Source organism: Uloborus diversus, chromosome 2 (genome assembly GCF_026930045.1).
Source record: "Uloborus diversus isolate 005 chromosome 2, Udiv.v.3.1, whole genome shotgun sequence".
NCBI lineage: Eukaryota > Metazoa > Arthropoda > Arachnida > Araneae > Uloboridae > Uloborus > Uloborus diversus.
Window position 1 is genome coordinate 57,200,445 of NC_072732.1, and position 23,030 is coordinate 57,223,474.

At 29.8% G+C, this 23,030-nt stretch overlaps 2 protein-coding genes across 6 annotated transcripts in view; one reads left to right on the plus strand and one right to left on the minus strand.

Moving 5' to 3' along the window:
- LOC129217054 (serine/threonine-protein kinase tousled-like 1) overlaps positions 1 to 6,354 on the minus strand; it is a 103,383-nt gene extending 97,029 nt beyond the window's left edge. For 2 of the 5 annotated variants that reach the window (XM_054851299.1, XM_054851295.1), the window contains exons 1-2: positions 5,859 to 6,354; positions 4,468 to 4,550 (exon numbers count right to left, since the gene is read on the minus strand). In XM_054851299.1, coding sequence (XP_054707274.1) covers positions 4,468 to 4,536 — 69 coding nt within the window. In that variant the 5' untranslated portion in view covers positions 4,537 to 4,550; positions 5,859 to 6,354. Of the gene's footprint in view, positions 1 to 4,467; positions 4,551 to 5,345; positions 5,546 to 5,847 lie in introns of those variants that run through there. The other 3 variants (XM_054851296.1, XM_054851298.1, XM_054851297.1) reach the window with 3 other exon arrangements.
- Positions 6,355 to 6,793: 439 nt separating this feature from the next.
- LOC129217056 (late secretory pathway protein AVL9 homolog) overlaps positions 6,794 to 23,030 on the plus strand; it is a 60,348-nt gene continuing 44,111 nt past the window's right edge. Inside the window, 8 exon segments of the mRNA XM_054851301.1 lie at positions 6,794 to 6,900; positions 8,233 to 8,336; positions 9,941 to 10,061; positions 11,789 to 11,874; positions 13,476 to 13,704; positions 14,707 to 14,786; positions 16,757 to 16,826; positions 18,571 to 19,442. Of these exon segments, the coding sequence (XP_054707276.1) occupies positions 8,247 to 8,336; positions 9,941 to 10,061; positions 11,789 to 11,874; positions 13,476 to 13,704; positions 14,707 to 14,786; positions 16,757 to 16,826; positions 18,571 to 19,442 (1,548 nt within the window). The 5' untranslated portion in view covers positions 6,794 to 6,900; positions 8,233 to 8,246.

Consider the following 23,030-nt stretch of genomic DNA (forward strand, 5'->3'; position numbering starts at 1 on the left):
CAGTCTTTTATCAAAGGAATTACATATGCATTTATTAATTAGTTCATGTACATTCTTTCATTTAATATCTCCCTTATTTATTGATTCATTCACTATTTTCCTTATGCATTTATTTTTTCTCATATATTAACTTCTTTATTTCTTTATAAGCTTGTTTATTATTTTATTTATTCATTAATTCTTTTATTTACACATTTATTTAATAAAAATATCTTTAATGAAGGAATAAAAAATAATTAGAAAAATATGTAATTTTTTACTTGTCCCAATGGAAAAAAAAAAAAAAACGGGGGGAAATTTGCACCTTTTTTTGGAGGTAAAAATTTACTATCAAAAATAAGAATAATGTTTCAATGCAAGTGTTATTGTAAAATACATTGTTCTCTCTTTATGTAACATAATTTTCAGAACAAATTTCCTATTTGTTAATTTTGAAAAAATTAGTTACCTTAAACATTTCACTTTGCCCCACATCCCCCTACTTATACATAAAATCGTTGACAATCTGAAAGACTGAGCTTGAGGTGAACAACATTTTCAGTGTTTGCAAGCCGACAACCTCAGTTTTTCTACTGAACACATCCTATATTTTTCAGATTTTTTTTTAAAATCTTCATTTTGTAATATATTCATTACAATGTACAGTGTTTTCTCCCACTCACTCCTCTAAAGAGTATTTTGACTACGGTTATAGTTAAGTTGCGGCCTGCCAAAGAGTTTTGGGTTTTAGATGCAGCCCTCAAACACTTACCAAGTTAGAAATCCCTGTTTTGCACCATATAAAATGTTGTTTAAATACAACCTAATTAAAATAAATCATTGTAATCAAAGTTTTTTTTTATCTTAGAAATTAATGATTAAAAAAAAAAAACACATATTTTTACTGAAAGTCTTTTTATTCAAAATTTCCCCACTATCTTATCCATCCACTATTTGCAGTGGATCTTTTCTAGCCACTATTTGCATTGAAAAAAGGTTTCCTGAAACCTCAAAACACATGTATACAGTAATCTGCCAATTTTGTGCATCAAAACATTGTTGATCACCATTTACTTTTCGCACAAAGGTATTGATTTATTTTTTATATCTGGCTATGTTTGAATTTCCTTCCTTAATTTTAATGTTAAATTTTTTTTATCAGTTACTGAAGAGACTAACATAGCAGAAAATCACTTGAATAAATTGTAATTTGTAATGATATTTTAAGCAATTGGGTTTGTATTTGTATGTGACGTAAATGCATGCAAGATTCTTTATTTATGATGTAACATGTTACAATGATTATCATTTTATCAAATCATATATGAAGAAAAAAATTAGTAATCCATTTAAGCAGAATTGTAGATAAACATGAACCACATTAAACATTTAATATATTTTGACCCTAGGATGAAGCTTCTACTACTGATGAGTTCTGGCTTCATCTACTTAATTTAAATCATTTTGTAATGCATTCTAATGTCCTTACTATTTTATTTGTGTATATATTTTCTATATTTGCACTTTAAATTATTTGACTATTGGGGTGATCCAAAATTTTGAAGGGGAAAATTTTTGAGTTTTACCCTCCCATTTATTTCCAATAAATTAGAAAATAATTGGGGCAAAATTTTATAATATTTGAATTATATATCGAGGCAGCTCAAAGCACATGAAGTTTGTTTTATTGCCGAGTATAAGTGGACAGAATATAAGACAAAGGATTAAAGTTACCACACATATAATTGCTTTACCCATTAACAGAAATTAATTACATTGCAAAGATGTTTTTTTAATGTACAGTTTCAACTGCCATGAATAATTAATTTCATTTGCCATGAAATATATTCTGTAAATTTGCAAATGTCTTTTGCAATATGTATGTCGCAGTCAGGGTTGCCAGACGTCCCGGATTTCAAGGGACAGTCCCGTATTTTGAAAAAGTGTCCCGCGTCCCGGGGAACTTCCATATGAGACGACTAAAGCCCCGTATTCTAGCTTGTTACAATATTATACAAAACGAGGCATTATTTTAAGGAAAAAAATTTAGTTAAGCAAAAAATGTGAAAAAAAAAAAGAGCAAAAAAAAAAAAAAAAACATGTGGCAGCAAACGAAAAAATTATTTTTGTTTCAATTTGTTTTTTGCTTTGGCATGGGCGGCAGACCAATGATTACTTCCTCTTTGCTCATTGACTAATGTTGGCAATATATCCCTGCGCATGCGTCGGCAATCACAATGAAAACGATTTTTATACTTTGATCGGCAACATTTTGTAAAGTTTAATGCTTTGATACGATTGAATTTCTCAAATTTTTCATAAAGAAACATTCTACGTCAGAAAGCACCCCTTAAAAATACACCATATCCAGTAACCTTAAAAAATATCCCCCCCCCCTTCACTCTTAGAAGCCTGTCCCATATTTACTGTTCTGAAATCTGGCAACCCTGGTCGCAGTTCATGCAATTCTGCACAATTCTTAGTAAATTGACAAAGTGTTGTGCTTTAACCTAAAAAGCATCAATACTGGCAATAGCAATTTCATCTGTTTTACTGGTACAAAAAAAATTAAGAAATAATCAAATCTGGAATGTCAGCACCACATTATAGAATTGAGTATTGGTGCCATTTTTAATAAATGTGTAGGGTTCTCTTCTGCACCAAAGTTACTTCTCCTGCTGGGAGTTCATTGATAAGGATAAATGCATTACAAGACTCAATAATAAGGAAAAGTGACTGATCTAAAGGACTATAGAATACAATCTGTTAAAAGTTCTCGTAGGACTCCCACTCAAGAGATGATTATCGAGAATTTCTTGAACTGATTTTAAGTTCAGAATAAAATCCCTTCTCCTGGAATCAGACTTATTGTACCTAGAGCTATGCACCGCACTCAATGAACGTTAAAAATCTTGTAATGTTTGAAAACATAAATGTTTAACTACTACTTCAGTCATTTTAGTAGAAAATATTGGATTGCAAAATGATATGGTATGTTTGTGGAACGTCTTTATTTAAAACCATGGGTAATACCTTCTATGCTTCATAATGCACTATGTAATAATTTCAATTTAATGAAATTTAAATTTCATAATTGCAATATAAAACTATTGATGAAGAAGTAAGTAAAATTGCATGGCTCTTTTTTACATCCAAGAGATCAGCTTTTGAGAATATTTGTGATAGTTAGCAGCATAGGAGTGTGCACGGTGGTTACCAGGGGCACTGTGGTACTCCCATTAGCACATAAAAATGAAAGTTAATACGAAAGTAGCTAAAATGTTACATTTTTGGGTTCATTAATTTCTTACCTCACACGGTTTAAAAATGCTTTTTTACTCACAATATTTGAAAATGTTCCTTAAGCGAGCAAGTCTGGGGGCCTTTCCAAGCGCAATTTCAACCTCCTGGCAAGGGCGCCCATATGCAAAATTTTAAGGGGGGGGGGGCTCAGATATTTTGCCCATAGTTTAGCAGGATATTTTCCCCATAGAAACCGATTTCAGTACAAATTACAGTTATTAAAATTTGACATTTTTAATAACTTATTCATTAATTGCTGAAAAGAAATGTTTTTACATTTTTGCAGAGAAAAAAGTACTAAAAGCAAGGAAGTTCTAATTTCAAAAGGGGTGCTTGAACCCCCCTTGCCCTCCCATAAGGGTGCCCTTGCCTCCTGGTATTCATTTCTGAAGCCTTGCGCACGCTTATGGTTAGCAGCTGTTGATACTAATTTCTTAGTGATGTATACATTACAATAATTGAGCGATTATATAGCCAAAATAACATACTTGAGACCTTGGGACAGCACTCTAACTTGGGACATTTTTTTAAAAACGCTATGTACATATGTCACTATTCTACTAATAAGAAGGTAAATGATGTTGCATCAAAATGAATAGTTATTTTGGAAGCTATGTGAGTAAAACTAGGCTGCTTTAGCAGCTTTATAGGTAAGCTGAATTATTTTGCAAACTTTGAAAAAAAAAAAAAAAAATGTGATTTTTAAGCATGGAAATAATTTTGATTACCAATATTAAATTTATTACCAAATCTTCTCAGCAAACTAGCTGAAATAGGAATGGAAGGGAAAACTTTACTTTGGGTTAGGAATCGGCTGAATGGAAGGAATATTAAAAAGAAGTATTAAAATAATTGAGACTGGTCCAATGTGCCCCTAGGTCTAGTGAGCCCCAAATCCCCTTTAAAACAGCAACTATTTTTTTTCAATATTATGTAGCATTGTTATGTTCAACGTCTTAATGTAACTATGTTCAATACTATGCTATATGTTTTGAAATTTAAAAAAAGTAGCATACCAAGTTTTTTGTCTTAAGTTATTTTCATAAAATCTGCTTAACATTTCTTGCTAAGCAAGACAGAGAATTTCTTGTTAAGAAAGAAAGCAAAAAGTATCTAATGAGAAACAAGCAACAATGATAAAATATGAATTCAATTCTGAATAAAGGAAGAACATTATGTACTAACTCTATTTCCAAGAAATCTGGCTTCAAGAAGTTCCTGTTTCCTTGGGTCTAAACTATGTATATTATCCATAATGGAATATCCACCTAAATAGAATTAAAAACATCAACTTACTTAGATAGCTCAGTTTTCAAAATTATGTTTTTGTTTTCAATCCAATTTTTTTTGACTAACAAAAAGGTCATTTTTTACATAATAACATGAAATTACAATGTTTATTTATTATATAACCTTATTAAGTTTAATATTTTCAGCATTAAACATAGTTTAAAGCAGGTTTTTTTTTTTGTAATTGTAAAGACATTTGAATCAAATTTCCAAATACCAATAAAAAAAAAAAAAAAAAAAAAATCAACAGTAAAACCAGGCTTTTTTTTGGGGGGGGGGGGAATTTATTTCTTAACTAATTCATCTAATTTACAATGCATGTACTCAAAAGGATGCTAAAATTTTTGAAATAATCTTGTTCATTTCAACACTGCACAACAATTTATTGACAAAGTGACAAGTTTCACTTTTTAGTCCTGAGCTTGGCAGTTTAATATAAATAAAACTAAATCTTCAAATCAACATCGAAACATCGTAACATTGATACTTGGCAAGCACAATACAGAAAATAAAAGAACAGAATTAACAGATTATAAAAATGTTTTTTTCAAATAAGCATCATTTGTTCAGAAATTATAATGATGCAAATAAAATACAATAAAAAATCTCATGTTGCAAATTTCTAGAAGAAATAAAAAAAAATAATAACTAAATAAATGAACAATCAAACGCACTAATCTGCTTTAAAAGATCCCTTAACTTTACCATAACTAACATCATAAATTATTGACATACTCAATTGGTAAACAAACACATCTGCAATTAATAATTACCTTAGTTTAAACAAGAACTAAATATTTTTACGTCAGTATTTGTTTTTTAATTCATATTTTAACAATCATATAAATGAAATTTCTTTCATTACCAGTGTCATTCCTTAATCTATACAACAGAAGACTGACGAGTTTGGCTTAATAACTACTCATTACCTAAAAATCTATTAAATTTTCATCAATCCTATAACAAAGCAAACATTACTCCCTTTAACTTTTCTAATTTGTAATCCCAAACATCAAAACACATCTCGATTGCAATAAATAAATTATATACTACCTCCCTAGCTTATTTCGTTAACTATACCTAAACGCAAATAATAATAATAAAAAAAAGTATGTGACTATCATGAAAATATCCTTAAACTTGGCAATACTGAAATTAAATAGCCTATAAATCGCTGAAATGCATACATCCATTTAAAAAGGTTTAAAACGACAAGATATATTCCTTAAAAAATTTATAATTCTTAATTAAATATATTTATTAACAGACATTTACATGTCGCTTACCCTTAACGGTGGTTCGTCTCAGTTTCTTTTCTCCATCTTTATCATTCCCGAAGAAAAACAATAAAAGTTTCTCTTGTCTTTGCACTTAATGTTATTTACACTTTAAACTATCAAAATGGCGAATTTTCATATAATCAAGTTTACTTTCGCACATTTGAAATAAATAATACATAGTTCAAAACATATAGATAACACTACCCCTTTCTCACCGTCACCGTAAGCCCAGCCACAAACCCAAAATTTATTGTCGAACACCAATCACAGATGATGTGCACTTCACACCGAGAACCCTATATCCTCACATTAATAAAATCATTGTTTTTATTTGGATTTATCTTATAAAAGGGCATTTTATATGTACAGATGGAAAATTCTAAGAAAATGTGTATCTATTAATGGGGTGTCCTTCTAGATCCAGAAAGGATTTCATACATGTATTTATAATCTTTATTGTAAAATTTTAATGTATTTCAGTTCCACCACAACATTCACAGCATTCATAACCTCACACACAGCCAGAGCCAAGAGAGCTCGAGCTTCATTTCTCTCGTGACGTCATACTGGAGCGCAAATTTTGAGTTGGGATGTTCACAGGCTGGCTTCAGCTGTTAAGTTTTAAATCAAAATATTTGCTTTTAAATTAGTCTATAAAAACATTCATAAAACTCTTCAAATGGTATTTATAGCCACCGCATTCATTATAATAAGTATTGCGAAGGCAGAAATGCAGTTTTGTCGAAAACCGAAACTACTTAATAGAAATAGCATACACTTTTATGTCATATTCAATATTTAGTTATTCGTTGGATTCAAAAACTTGTGAAAAAATCATATCAGTTTGTTGTATGTCCGTTCATGTATTCTGTTCATTTTAATTAAAAAAAAATTAATAAATGGCAAGAGTAAACTTTTTTAACTTCGACTTCTGTTTACTATGGCTGCCTTGTTTTGATTTCTCGGTGTTTGCAATTGAAAATTGAAATTATTCATAATTATATATACATTATTTGGTATAGAGAAACTTTGTACCATGGTCAATAAGGTAGTAATTTGTTTTATGAACTTTTTTCAGCGATAAATATTTTTGAAATATATTACTGGTTAGAAGTTTTGTCAGCTTTACGAGTTTCATGTCTCTTAGTTTGAACTTTATATCTAACTTTTGCCGCTAAAGAGCATCTGTATTCATATCATTCAGATTAAATGATAATAACATTGAAATAAAATATATCAAAATATAGCACACGTGTTTTAACATTTCTAATTACATCATTTCTTTTTTTCCTTTTAAAAATTTTATATTTGTTGTAAGAGCTTTTATTCATTCCCTCCATTAAAAACGCTGTAAATTACTCTTCAAGTAAGCATTTAATTTAAAATTAAGTGCTACCGAGATTCAGCTTTTTTTTTTCCTTCGTGTCCTTGTCCCTTAGCCCAATTTCAAGTTTGAGCAATTCCCGATCCCACCCATACCTTAAGAAATGAAATATAAAAAAGGAAAAAAAAAACCTAATAATACTGCCTTTAAATTGATCTCAAGTAAATGTTTAGTTTATAAATTAAAAAATAAACACGTTGACTAAGTTCAGTTTTATCAATTAAAATTGATTTATGATGCTTCCTCTTATTTTCAACCCAAAGTTTGCAATAGTTTTTAAAAGAGATTCTTGTCTTGCTTATGAATGTGGGACAGCAAGACTGATTACATATTTCTGAAAGGGATTCACATACGAGTAATGTTCAGGGTTGGCGTAAAAAAAAAAAAAAAACAGCAATTTTTTGAAAAAAGCCAAAAAACTCCTCTTTTTTGGCTTAAATCGTTTTTATTAAAACCATTTAAGAAAAACAGTTTCATTTTTCTATTCATAAAGAGTTTATGAATTAATTGTTAATAAATATATAATGTTCACATTTGTACCTAATTTCTTTTTTTTATAAACTAAATAATTGAGAGCAAAATCTTTTGATATCATATCCTCACAAGTAGTCAATCTTTCTCATTTTGATTTCTTAAAAGTATTTTAATGTCTGACATAATTGTTTGGAAGGGAAATTTTGCATGATGTTTTTTTTTTCTTTTATTTAAGCCTGATTGTTGAATATACTCCTATTGACACAATTTTTATTTTCAAGGTAGACCGGGCAAAGCTGGGCAACACAGTTAGTTAGGTATAAATAACCTAGACCAAAATTTTGTAAATTAATTTTCTCATATTGATAGTTTTTTATAATAAATAAATAAATAAATAAAAGCATAATAAATAAAATTCTTGCATTGAGTTTGAATAGTATACATGTGTTTATTTTGCTATATGATACAGCATTTATAAAAATTTGTATATTTTGTCTAATTTGTGGGGAATTTTTCTTTTAGTTTTTCTAATCAGTATGTCGGCCAGTGCTGATCATAGTAGTAGTTTTGAATCGCCCATAATACATGTATTTGTTGTTGGATTTCATCACAAGAAAGGCTGTGTAGTAAGTATTTGAATTCAGTAATTATGATTTTAAGAAAAGTGAGGAACTCTCAATAAATCTTTTTTTTAGAAATTAATTCAGAAATATTAATAATAGCAAGCTGCCTTAAAACAATTTAATTTTTAAAAACAATTTTAGAACAAGTTCACTTACATGAAGGAAAATAAGTTTTAAAAAACCCATTTGGATCCACATTAGCTACATGTCACTACCTTGACTGGATTCAGAGACAACCTAATTTTCCTGAAATTCCTAATTTAAAAAAAAATGTCTTAAAATATCCTTGTACAGTATGAGGTCCCAAATCTACTATGCTCTTGATTACAACTTTTCTGGATTTGAGAATTTTTCAGATTTTGGATCCTGACTGAAACAATTTATTGTGTTTTATTTGGCATGTTTTTCCAAAATTTGCTAAATGTGAACAGCAAAATTTTTATTTTCTTTGTTTATCAATATGGGTAGAAGTCTTCTTTGGTAGTTGTCCTAAAAAATGTTTAGTTCACACATTTTGCTTTTTGTTTTTATGTATTGATATGCTGATCAATATAATTGGGATAAATCATATTTATGTATCTTTGCTCAATATGTTTTGTATTTGGAGGAAATAAAAGGAAATATAGATTGAAAGTGAATGCTGTAATGTCATTGCATAATTACACCAAATCGTTAATGTTATGCTTGATATGTTGCACTGAAGAAATATAAAATTAAGCTGTGAATAGTGTGTTTTCACCTAGTACAGTTTGCATCAAACAATGGCGGCTCCACCAAATACTATCGAATAATCATGTTCGAGGATTTTCTTTTAGAACATTAGTGGCTGCTAATTATGTTGACCACTGTATTTGGGGAAAACAGTTGGTGTCTTATAATTTTGTCCACTATGGTTTTATATATTTTCATTAAATTGTATCAAGATATTATTGTAAAATAATTAACATATGATAACATAATAAATTGATGTTTTTGACATATTTGATAAACTATTTTTAAGCTCTGAATTGTTTCTTTTATTATCTGTCAAATTAGATAGGTGTCTTATAATTATGTCCACCACTGTACATACAAAAGAGCCATATTTTACTTTCAGATTTCAAAAATTGTTCTGGTTGTTAAAAAGGTAGGTTTGAAATAATTTACAATCTAATCTAACTGCAGAAGAGATTTAGCCGATGTTAGAAAATCAAAGTTGGTAAATGGAAAAGTAGGTCGGCAACACTCGTTGAAATTGATTCGGGCACAGTCAAGATGTATTTTTTGGTTACCTACACATTTACAAACATGAATGTGTACAGAGCAGACATAGTCAGTTTTAAAAAAATTAAATCACATTTAGGGGTTATTAAAAGGGAAATTTATGATGAAATTTGAAAAATAAACTTTTTATGAAGACAAATCCTATTCTTAGTACAAAGGAAGTACGTACAAGGGGCTCGTCCTTATGTTGTACGATTAGTTAAAAAAATCATTGGGAAGAATTTTCTGAATACTTCAAAGGAGCAATTATCTCTGTTTTTTGAGATTCTACTGTATTCACATTCACATTATAAAACTTATTTCAAGAATATTAAAGTAATGATCTTCTAATTTTTTTTTTTTAGGTTGAATATTCATATCCTCCAGTTTTTGAGGAAGATAATATCAAAGGTACTGATCTTCCTGAACCATGGAAACATCTACCTACACTAGCACTTCCTGATGGAGCACATAATTATGAAGAAGGTCAATATACTTTTCCTAGATATGTTAGTCGAGAATATACTCGACCAGCTTTGTTTGTTACCAGTGTACCTTTGAGAGTTCAAATGTTGAATCACTTTAACTTTTAAACTTTTAAAATATTTTGGTAAATTGTCTTTATTTCATAGTTTGGCGATTTGTTTGCTTTAATTAGAATTTTTACTAATCTATTGCTGCTTTTGTACATTTTGAAATAAATGTTCATTTTGCTTTTCCCCTTTCTCAATTCATTGTTTTGAATGTCTCTATATGCATATGTGTGTATCACAAATTTTAAAAAGGAAAACACAAAAATGGAAAGATCTTTTCTTCTTTACTCAGGTATGAGATTCTTCCTCAGATCCGTAATTTTTCACTTTTTTTCTATTTTTCATTATTTCTGTAATTTTTTTCCGGAATTCATTTCCTTGGTAGTATATGTAAAATGGTTTATTCTTTTCCATTACGCGGCAGCTGTTCAAAAAACATTTTTAACATATAAATTTAAGACAGAAGTATAGAATAAGAGATATGCTTTCTAGTGCTTTCTAGAGATATGCTTTCTAGTTTACTCGAAGTTGATTTTCTTTCCCACCGTCTTTATCTTGTGTAATCCCAATTTTTAATTTCATCTCTTCTCCCCGCTATTTTCGATCATAAGCGTTTGCTTTATGAACGAAAATAGTGGGTAAAGAGGCTTCAAAGATTTCCTTTCTTGATCAAGTCATAGCACCTACATATTGAAATGTGCATCTTTTTGCATCCTTGGCAGGGTTTGAAATTTTTACCTTCAGTGCATTCATCAATTGTCTTCAAAGTGTAGACTAATATTTTTGAATATTATTCTCATTTATTCTAGATTTTAAAACTTTTCATATTTGTTGAAGCAAAATAAGTATAAGTCCTGTTCTTACAGCAAAGAATCAATGTAAACCCAAAGTGAAATTTAAATTTGGTAGCATGAGTTTAACAGTTTATTGAAATTTAGATCATTTACATAGTTTTAATAGATTAAAAAAATATTCAGAGGCGGAAAATCTTTGCCACAATTTGTGAAATTCAAATCCTGGAATCATGGTACTAAAATAAGAGAATCCTGTTTTTCCATGAAACTAAAACAATGAAACGTTACTTTCAACAATGAAATAAACTCTTTCTCTAAACACCTACAATTCTATATGCTATAATTTCCCACATGAAGTTTTGTCAAATATTTTTTGAATAATTAGATATAAAAATAGGAGATAATTATAAAGAGTGATTTCTTGTTTATTTTTCACAAGGTTCAGAAACTACTGTGCATAGTATCTTTAGTTCTGAAACAGTTGTAATTGTGTTATGAATTTGGTCTCCTACAAAAATGCCTAACAAATTTGAGTTTGCAATTTCAGTCATTTTGTAATTTGTGTGCACTTTTTTTTTAATGATTTTTCATAGTTTCTGTTTTGCATAAATTTTCTTTTTTTCAGCAATTTCAGACTTGTTTACTCTTGTACAATATATTATTGACTACTAAAAATCATTATACATTTGTAATATAGTACCAGTAAAGTTTTAGTTTGCAGCTTTATCCTTTCTCAATATAACTCCTTAAAAGAACTTCCTCCTTCAAAATTTATGTTGTGTTAAAACACTGTCTTTCGTTGTTCAATAATTATGTTCATAATTAATTAAATATTGATTTATATTTTGAATACACATTAAATAATTTTACTTTATTTCCTTTTCAGACACAATATACTTTCATTTGCCATCTTTAGAAGATCCGCATCAGACTGTGTATGGGATATCATGCTATCGCCAAATGAATGCACAGGTATTTATTTTGTTTCTGTCTTAACTTCAGTTCCTTTGTATTTTTCTTATACAGTGAAACCTGTGTAAGTTGATCACTTGCAATGCAGTACTTTAGTGGTCAACTTAGACAGGTGGTCAACTTACAAAGGATTTGTTATATGACTCTCAGCCAAATTTGGTGCATATTGGGGGTCAAGATAGACAGGTGATCAACTTACAAGAGTGGTCAACTTTACAGGTTTTACTGTACTGCTTTTACTTATGTAATTAGATGCTTATTACAATATTTCTTGCTCCTTTTATTGTGTATCAGATGATGTACTTGAAATTCCAAAGCAGTTATCCGACCATTTACCTTATATTGTTTATTTTTTAAAGAGAAGTATACAAATACAAATACAAAAGTGACAACCAGCAACAGGCTCTGGGCCCAGCTATACTGGTCCTAGTCAATTTCCAATCCCCAGTGAAGATCAATGACCCTCTTAAAACTATCTACTTCCGTGCTCATTACCACCTCTTCTGGTAAGCTGTACCAAGGTTCCACTACCCTGCTATAATAATAATTTTTCCTAATATCCATGTTAGCCTGAGATTTAAATAGCTTCCCTTGTCCTGTTTTCAGTGCTAAACTTCAGCACTGTAACATCTTTCATTTTAATAAATTTAAACAACTGAATCATGTCCCCTCGGTCTCTTCTTTAATTATAAGGTCTTTATCTTCTTTTATTATATTTTTTTAGTTTCTGTAGGTATTTTCTGTGAAACTATTTATAATATTTAACCAAAATTTTAACGTTAAAGGAATAAAATGGCTTTGCAGAATAGACAAAAAAGCCATCTCAAAAAGTCATTAAATTATACTGTGAAACAACGATTTAGCTGTCTGTGACTTGATTTTTGAAAACTTATTGCTTCTGGGTCCAAAAAAGATTTTGGTTTTAGTGTATCACATCCAGTTTTTAAGACCTTGAAAAAACCTTCTTACTGCTTGAGTCAAGAAGACAAAATTTTTTTTAATAGTAATTTTACTTTTGATGAACTTGAGAAGACAGTGAAAGAGACTAATTTCGGCAAAAGTGCCAAATGATTTACCCTCTGACTTTTCTTTTGAGATGTATTATGTCAAAAGGGTTAGTTGATTTTGTTGACTAATGCATTGGCCAATGATTTCATGCTACCTTTTTGTTTTTACTTATGTAATTTAAGGTGTAGTATTTCCAACACCTTTCTAACTCTCTCAAGAAATATTATTAAACTGATGATATAGCACTATTATTGAGATCTTTCATTGATACATTGAGATAATAAAAAGTTTAATGTAAATATAAGCACACACATTAAAGAATATTAAAAGTGTCCTTTTTTTTTTTTGTATATTATGTTCTGTTTTTTTTTTTTTTTTTTTCAAATCAACTATGTAGTCAAAACTAAATCTCAACAGAAAATTTGTTAAAAATTGCTCCCTTGTGTTTTCTTTTAGTTACATTAATTTTTTAAGTTTCTTATTTTATAGAGGTAAACTAAATTTATTAGCATTTTTTATAGACAGTTGTAAATTTTTCTCAAATTTTTAATGTTTCTCTCTCTGCACATATTAATATGCAAATAACATTTTAGAATCTCATTCGACGCAGTTCTGATATAACAAGAGAAACTGTACAGAAGAGTGTTTGTGTCTTGAGCAAAGTTCCATTATATGGATTAATTCAAGCAAAACTGGAATTAATTACTCATGCTTATTTTAATGAAAGAGATTTTAGCCAAGTTTCTCTTTTGGAAAAAACTTTCAAGAACTTAAATAGTTCTCTGCCAAAGGATTTAACCGATGGACAGCAAACATTTTTAGGTAAGTTATGTTTTTTTTTATATAACTTAAACTATTTTAAGTATTGTGTAAACCTTTGCATGGAAACTAAATGTAAGAGAATTGCATTGTGCTGCTCAAAATGCAAAAAAAAAAAAAAAAAATGCTAGCACGAGTTTCATATGCAGCACATTTTGCAATTATAAGTATTCTGTAAGTCCAGATGTTGTAGCTAGTCCAGATGTTGTTGCTATAGACCATATTTTAAGTTTTTGCTTAGAAATATTTCATTTAATGTTTTGTCCACTGGTCAGGCACCTGCTTGCTACCAAGTATGGTTAAAAGGATATGGAAGGTGAGAGAGTGGGTTTATATATTCTGGGTGATTATGTTCTGCAGTTCAGTATGTGATTTTATAGCCAAGACGATAAAAGTGGTTTAAAATACCTTATAGTTTACAAGAAAGTGGTTTAATTAATTACATTTTATGCTGTGGATTTTATTGCATTTTTTTTTTTTTTTTTGATGAGGGTGGGGGGGGGGGAGGCTAAAAGAAGTGATTTAAAAGTCCAGTGTTTTGGGAAAAGCATAAGTTTGAATCTGAGCTAAATTTTGGTATTATATAGTTGCTGTTTAAATATTTTTTCCCCAGTTTTTATTGCTTGAAAATCTCATATTATGCAAAGCAAAAAAACATAAAATTCTGAGATGAGTTTTGCCCTTGATCACAAGCAACTCTTGATAAATCAGACCTTCCCCTTGGCAGAATCAAGGAGAAGGCAACAATGTCATTGATTTGTCTTTTTTGAAAAAAGGTTGTCAAAGATTTTCTTTTTTGAAGAATTAGCATATTTATACAAAAATGCGATCAGATTAAAAATTATTGATTGCTCATGTATTACATGTTTTTTCTTTTCAATGTATTATTTTTTCTTTCAAATAAGTTGGTACCTGTAGTACTTTAGTATCAATTGAAATATGTGACCATATTGCAATTCAGAGTACATACCTTTGAAGTGATAAGTGTAAATTTATTCTCAATAGGTCTGTCTGTTCGAGACTTCGTTCTTCGGTTCAAGCATAAAGTGTTACTTCTTTTTAAGCTTCTTCTATTGGAGAAAAAGGTTTGTATATTTTATAAAAAGTTAATATATTTTTAAACATTTTTAAGTATTGAATTATTCAAATTTGATGTCTCTCTCTTTATTATAAAATCTTTCAAAATGAATTTTATTATGAAATCATCCAGATCTTTTGTTCTTGTAGTGTGAGTTTTTTAAATCTTATCTACCTAATCAATACATTGGCTAAATGAATTTGCATTAGACATAGTGATACAGATTAGTGTTTTATGTGAGCATAAGCCATTTCATTGGTTAAAACAATATTAGTTTTGCATATAAAAGTAAGCATTTTATCCTCCATTTTTGAGCAATCATGATTGCTTATTGTTCTTTGCTGTAGCCTTGCTTGCAGGTTTATTTGTTTTGTCATTGATTTGGTAGTTCCTGAGTAACATGAAATAAGCAAAAATATGTTCCATGTCCTGGAGAACAGCCAGAAGTTATTGTTCAAGACAGGTATCAAAGAATTCAAAATTTACCTAAAAATTTAATAATTTCTGTATCAGCTGTATAGGACTAATTAATGAAGGTATTAATTAAAAAGACAATTAACATTCTTTTGCCAATTCGGCGAATTCGGCGGTAAAGTAAGGGTATGCATTTAAAAAATTTCATACTGATCCAATGAGTGGATTTTTTCATGTTAGATGGATCTGTTTGAAGCTTTTTAGTGGTTAGGTTAGAAGAACTAAACATCAGAAATTGTAGGGAGAATGAAAAATTAAAAGTTTATAGAAAATGGAAATAAAAGGTAAATATAAATGTGACTCTAATTGAAAAATCACTTTTATAATAGTCATTTGAAATAATATTTTTTCATATAAAAAATGTGAAAAAAAAAAAGAGTTCAAAACTAAATTTAAAATAAAACTAGTTTGGGTATAGGGTCAAAGTTGTAGTTACTTATATCTCATGTAAAATTCAAAGAGGAACAAAAAGAGTACCTACTTCTAATGAGCTGTCCTTTCTTGATTCTTGAACCAATAATAAATCATAAGTTATCCTTCAGAGAACAATAATACTTAGTTGCAATTCTTGACTATTTGAGTGCTATAGTTCAAACTTCAAACAGATTATTTGCGGACAGTCCCTTACCATCCATCTACTAAACTCTAAAGTAATTTTTATTTGCAAATGCCAACTAAGAAGCAAATTTGCAACTAAATTTAAAAGCAAATTCATGAAAAAGTTGTTGATACAAAGGGTGCTAAAAACAAAAAAATAATAAGAGGGCCATTCCACCGTCACATGCAGGACAAAAAGATGCTTAAATTTCATTAACTTTTTTGTCATATCTCTTAATGTTTTAATTAAACAGGTTTAGGCCTTTTTTTTTTTTTTTTTGAATCTTTAAATTTGATCAAAAGATACTCTTGACAGAGTTATATTTTTATTAAGCTGTTTTGTTTTTTAAAAATTTAATTCATTTGCATGCGTTACATGCTAGACATCCCAAGTCAACCTCTTGTAACTTGGGAATGAATCAGTTAATATTTTTGCTGTATTACTATATTAATGTTAAAATAAATTGTAGATTTTGAGCGCAAAGGAAACATATCTCATTTGTAGAGAAACAAAAGTTTAAACCATTGAAAAAAATTATGTATTGGGCCATTCCATGAAAATAGTCACTTTGTCCCGCATGTGACAGTTATTTCAATAAAAAGTAATTATTTTAAAAAGTAATGACAAAAACTTTTGCTTAAGAAATCATACATTCATTTCATAAGTAAGAATAAATTTTTAAACAGTATTCATTGATTTTTAGCCCCCTCCCCCAACTTTAGATTTTCCTGTTTGTTAGGTCTTGTATCACTAGTCGGACAAAAATGTAAAATTGGAGTTCCACTGATGTATATATAAAGAGGAAAATTGTATCTTGCATTTCTTTGCAAAATTTTTGTGTCAACGTGATCTGGTTCTTTTTCTTTTGTTACACTAAAATCGTTTGATATTTCATTTTTCTGTAGGTCCTGTTTTACAAAGCACCTGTTAAAAACTTATGTTCTACTATACTCACACTGTGCTCTCTGATGCCTGGTAAGTATTGAAATTCATAATTGTACATTACACAAATGTGGCCAGCATTTTATGGTGTAAAAAAGATTTTAAAATAACGAAAGCATAATGCATTTTAAGAGAAATTTTACTTCAAGGAATGAAATATTGTTATACCATGAAGGTTACAATGAGAACATACGTGAAATTATTATTTAAAGTTCCTCGATTACGCATTTTTACATTTAAGTGAAGGAACCTGAAAAATATGGTGAAGATTAAAGTGAATGGATATTTCATGTAATTTAATTAGAATAAGCATTGTTACATACTTTTTTCTTATCAAATTAAGAATTTTGACTTTTTAAACATAAATTTAATATGTTTCTTAAATTACATGGTATTACTTAAAAGTATACTGTTTACCAATCATCCAACAAGAAATCTCAAGAAATCATCTAATTTTTGAAACAAAATCAAAATGCTATACCATCATCTACCATATCATCATTCTCGTATAACATCACCTACCTAAAGTAGACCTTCATCTAACTGAACACTGCAGAACGACGTATTTGTCAATGTTCTTTTAAGTGATATGTTTGAATTCATCCATTGGATTAAAAGCTTTAAGAAATAAGGTTATGTCTTGTGACTTTCTCTGTCCTTTTTTAGCAATGTTGAATGCTTGAATATTGAGTGATATCTATTAATTGATGTAAAGTAAGACATTTTAATAAAATTAAATTGTAGGGGGAAACTGTAGACTAACTGGACATACGCATTTTTTACCATAGAATGGCTAAATCTTATGTTCTTAATTTTTTTTTTTTTGCAGATAATACAAATTTGTCTCTTTTCATAGATAAATACTTGATATTATAGCATTTTTTATGACAAGAATTTAATTTATTTTGATAAAATGCATTTTGTCCACTGGACCTCAAATCTTGAGTCTAATGGGACTTGCCAAGGGTCTAATAGGACAACTGACTTAAACTTTTTTTTTTTTTTTTGAACTAAGTCTAATTTTATGAAAAATAGTGGGTGGTTAGTTTACTGCCAATTTGTCATGTTCCTTGCTTTTGCTATTTTCTTGAAAAGTTTCACTAAAACTGAAAATAAACCACTGAGTAAATAAAATAGGCCACAAAATTTGGTTTAACTTCATTTAAAATGTTAAATAATTATATTTAAAAAAATAAATAAAAGCTCTGCTAGTTATTGCTAATCTCAGCAAGTGTTTAAGTTTTCGTTTACCAACACGACCCTGCTACTTTTGTTTGTTTTTGAAAAGTTTCTATATCATTCTCAGTTGTGAATTATGTGATTTGAATTCTCCAGAAACAAATTTGAGTTAATTGGTATTTTTTAAAAGTGTCTTTTTTTCCCAATACCGTTAGAAGTAGTTTGGTAAGATTTCACTTTACACTACAATTAAACATTGTACTCGTTAATGTGTGAAATTCGTAAACATCATGCAGGCAGTGACAGAAGCAAAAATGGGCTTGCATGTATCTTCCATTAAATTTTAAACACAGCTTAAGCGGTTTGCGAGTATCGCTATTATAGCATTTTTAAAAAAACCAACATGAATTCTTAGTTATCTTATTTGCACTGAATTTTTTATTGTTATTTTTTTTAATCAAGTGTGTCTAGTTTAGTTGCAATGATTATTGCAGTGTGAAAAAATTAGTGCATTGAAATATTTCTGATTTATCATAAATTTTGTATGCTTAAGAAATTATATGATTTGTTTGTAAAATATATTTTCTTTTGCTGGTAGGAATGATTGAAAAAGGTTTAAATGAATCTGCAATATCTCTGTCATCAAGGAGCACACCACTTTTAACCATAAATGATACTGATGAATACATAGAAGTAGTATATAAAGAAAATAATAATGAGACATGCCAAGATAATATTGAAAATTTCGACCAATGCTCAAACATTTCAAATCTTAGTGCTGGTTTGCAGGACTCATTAGACTGTATCAATCATGTTAGTAATTCAAAAAATAACAATGACACTATTCCTGTGATATCAAATAAAACTGGTGAAAAAAATGATAAATCTGAAAACATTGATCAAAAATGTAGCAATATTTCTAGGCCTAAGTCACTCTCCACCAAAAAACTAGGATTTGTAGACTCTGAAACTTCTAGTAAATCCAGTCAGAACAGTAGCGATACTGAAGGTGACAGTTGGGTGAAAGTCAATCATATAACACCTGATATTGGTTCTAGTGCAACAAGTATTACTTCTTCAACTGGTACAGAAACCAAAGTGAATGATGAAGACAAATTGATTCATGCCATTAATGAATTATTAGAAGGTGATGACAAAACCAAATTAAAGAACTCATCTCTGGAATTTCAAGATGACTCCAGCTTTGTGAAACAAGCTAGTCATCATCAGAATGCTTCTGCTGTTAGTGATGGAATATCTAATGTTGTCTCTTCTTTGCGTGGTAGCAAATCTACAGTTTTGCCAACTGTATCAGAAAGAATTGATGAAAGCCATGAAGTGAGAAGATGGAGTGCTTCCAACTCTCAGAACCAAAAAACTTTTGATGTAGCCGATTCTATCCAAGATTCTTTAAGCATATTGGATATTGAATCCACTGAGTGTGGCTTACCTCTTTGCATTTTTACTAAGGTATTTTTAATTATATTTTTCTTATAAGTTAGAAATTTAAATGAATCATGCTCATTAAACTTTTGGAATGTTGCTTAAGGAAAACCTTTCTCTTGTTGCTAATATGTCGAAAAAAAATTCGATTCTTTAACATTTTTGAATTTTAACAGATTTGCACATTTTGAGGTGTACTGAGTCCATTTTAATGATTTTTGGAAGATGTCTGTCTGTATGTGTGTGACTGGCTTTTTGTGGTCACTCTAGCTCAAAAACTATTGCATGAAATCAAAGGAAATTCGGTACACATGTGAATGGTAACTCATCAGTTTTTGCCGCAAATTCCTCCAAGGGACGTGGAGCAATCAAATGTTTTCTCTGTTATGTGTGACTGCTATATCTCAGGAAGTAACGGGCATTATGAAACAAAGATTGGTTCTTATGACCTATGACCGTAAAGGGGGAATCAATTTTGGTGCCAATATCTCAAAAGAAAGGGAGAGGGGAGGTTGAGCAATCAAACATTTTTTCTCATTATTTGTGATTGCTGTATCTGAAGAAGTACTGCACAAATTTATACAAAATTAGTCCACAGGTAGACCTTAGCGTAGCGGTTCTCAACTTGGGGGAGATCGACCCCAAGGAGGATATTTTGGCTCCCCCAGGGGTGGCAAATAGGGGGGGGGTCGATAGGGGGGCGGTGGCACCCCCAAATTTTTCGAGAAGAATAATAAAAAATGAGCAAATTCAATTTACGTAAACTGCAAATCAATGTTCAAGAAAAACAATCTTGCTGGTACTCCCGTAATGGTTGATGCAACCCGAAACATTTTCAGACATAAGCGTTTCCCGTTTTTTAAATTATTAGAAATTTATCAAGCCTCGACCGGCATTTTCAGAATAGAAAAAACTGAAAAATCATGGTTAATTTTGTCTTAAGACTTAATTTCCTCATATTGGCTAATGGGGTTGTTTCCTTCAGTCAAAAGTAGTACTTATAGTCACTGAAATTCATAGAATAAGCAAAAAAAAATTACATGGACCCAGAAAATTCTTTCATTTTCCCAACAATTTTTTTAAAATGTCCGATTTCGCAAATAAGGCGTGGTTTTGATGATGTCACAAATGATGCTCTTTGGCTCGTTTTGTATCGTGTTTCCACGTTATGATAATCAAGAAGCGAAATAAAATTGTGCTCTACGCTTGCTATCAACCATATCATTGCCAATACACGTGAGTAAAGATGCGAGTTAAATATTTTGCTCTGTGAATGGCAACACAGAATAGCATTTCACCATTTGTGATGTAACTTTGTACTTAACAAATTATTTAAAAAATGGTTAGATCCTATGTTTTTAAGCACGTTCTTTCAGAAAAAAATACTTTTAAAATTTTGGAAACGACCCCATTATCTCGTTCTTGTATGCTCTCGTTCTTGTGTGATGTACCAATGGTTATGAGCAGGCTTGCCGGATTTCTGAAATGTTCAACCGGGACACCTGAATGCTCCCCCCTCCCTCAGCATCACTAGTATTCAAAATGGTACGCACCCCTGGTTGATTTTTGGAGTGTTTTATAATGCAGTTTATTACCAATGCTATGAATAAGTGGTTACTAATTGTGAGCCTAAAACAGGGGTGATAAAAAAATGCCATAAGCAGATAAAATTTGAACATTTCACTTCTTATATGTAAATATTTACAATTTGTTTGATTTAGAAAAAACACTTTGAATGAAGAATAAAAAGTTACAAATATTTAGATATACTTTTCATTTTATGGTACTTTTTTAGAGTCTTTTACGGTTTTAATCTTGTAAAAATCCTCATAAGCTAATCTGGTATTAATTTTACAAGTTAAAATTACAAATGATAAAGTAACTATCCTAAATATACCTTCACGGTTAATTATTTTAAAACTCTTTTTGGTCATTTGTAATCAATTTATCTTTTTCTTGGACGTAAGGTAAACCGGCTGGGTCACCGGGATTTTTTCTGAAAACCGGGACATTTGGCAAGCCTGGTTATGAGAGGCCCGTGCAGTGGTGTGGCTGCATGATTTTCTCAAGAAAATGCCTTGGTATTTTACATCTATTGTTACGCTCATATTTTAAGTGTTTCTATTTAATGAGTGTTCATCACTTTCTTCTGTTAGAAACACATTTCAGCTTCTCAATGCATAGTATGTTTTCATTGATACTCTTTAAAAATACATACTTTTTTTGAAAAAATATCTCACATCAATAAATACCTTTTCTGGGCTCTCCCCCCCCCCCCCCCCCATATCATGATTACTTGTTGTTAGCCAATATGTGTTTTGTTCCATACTAGGTAATTCATATTTAAAACACTCGACCCCCTGAATGAAATGCTGAAATGCCGCCCCTGGGCTCCCCCCCCCCCTTTTCGGGAGATTAATTCTTGAGAAGCAATAGGGGAGCGATGAGTATCTAAAAGATAAAAGTAATTAAAAAAAAGTATTCAGAAAAGTTTTGAGTAAAATAAAATTTTTGCATTGAAAGGGAAACAAACTTTTGCACAACACAATTGCAGAGCTTTAAAAATAAAAGTATTAATATCGAAATATCTGGTCTTTCGAAGCATTTGTAATTAAATTTTAAGTTTGTCTTAACTTAACCCAAATTTTGATAATGTTTTAAAGCATTATATGGTTAATAAATTAAGTTTATTTACAGTAAAAATTATATTGTGTCGATATTAAATAACGTAACTTAACATTCATTATCCTGGAATTTTTTCTAAAATTGACTGGAAAACCTGGAAATGTCAGGGAATTTCATTCTTGAACTTCTGTGGCAACCCTGGAGTAAATGAAGTTTTGGCTGAAATATGCTTTTTGGACTATTTTAAAATGCAAAGTACTGAAAAATAATGATAGTTGATTAATTTAAAAAAAAGAGCTACTTGGCTTAAACACTTAAAAACTTATCTTTTTGGAAAACCTATTTTTACTTATTTTAGAAAAACTACCTTGTATATTTATGTACCTAATAGAAAAGCTGCTTTGATTAAAAAAAAGAAAAAACAAAACAAAGAGTAAAAGCTATTTAGCAAACTTGCATTACCTTAAAAAAATATAAGTTCCTACATTTATTAAATCTGTAATTTATCTATAAAACTTTGCTAGTTACTTTGCATCAATTAGATTTTACTTTTTGCAATAATATGTAAAATTTATGAAAGCATTTGGGGGAAAATGATGAAGTTTTTGAAAAAAACTGCATGGTTAAAAAAAAAAAAAAACACTTGGTTTAAACCAAATAAATCTGCCCTTAAGCATTTTCCATTATGAATTTTTGAAAACCGTTTTGTCGACCAGCAAGTAATTGGAAACGATGGTGGGCACTTTGAAAATATCATAATGTACCTTCATTTCTTAAAAATTTCGAAAAATTGGGAAGTGATTTTCAGTTTTTCTTTGATTTATATTCATGGTATTTGATGCACCATATGTTGAAATGTTTTGAACTAAAACCAGAAACTGTGGGTGGAAAAAAGTATGTCGTGTCTCATGAATTTTCTGCAGTTTTTTTTTTTTTTTTGAACCTTAACCATTTTCCTGTTATGAGTTTGAAAAAAAAAACACCTTCAGT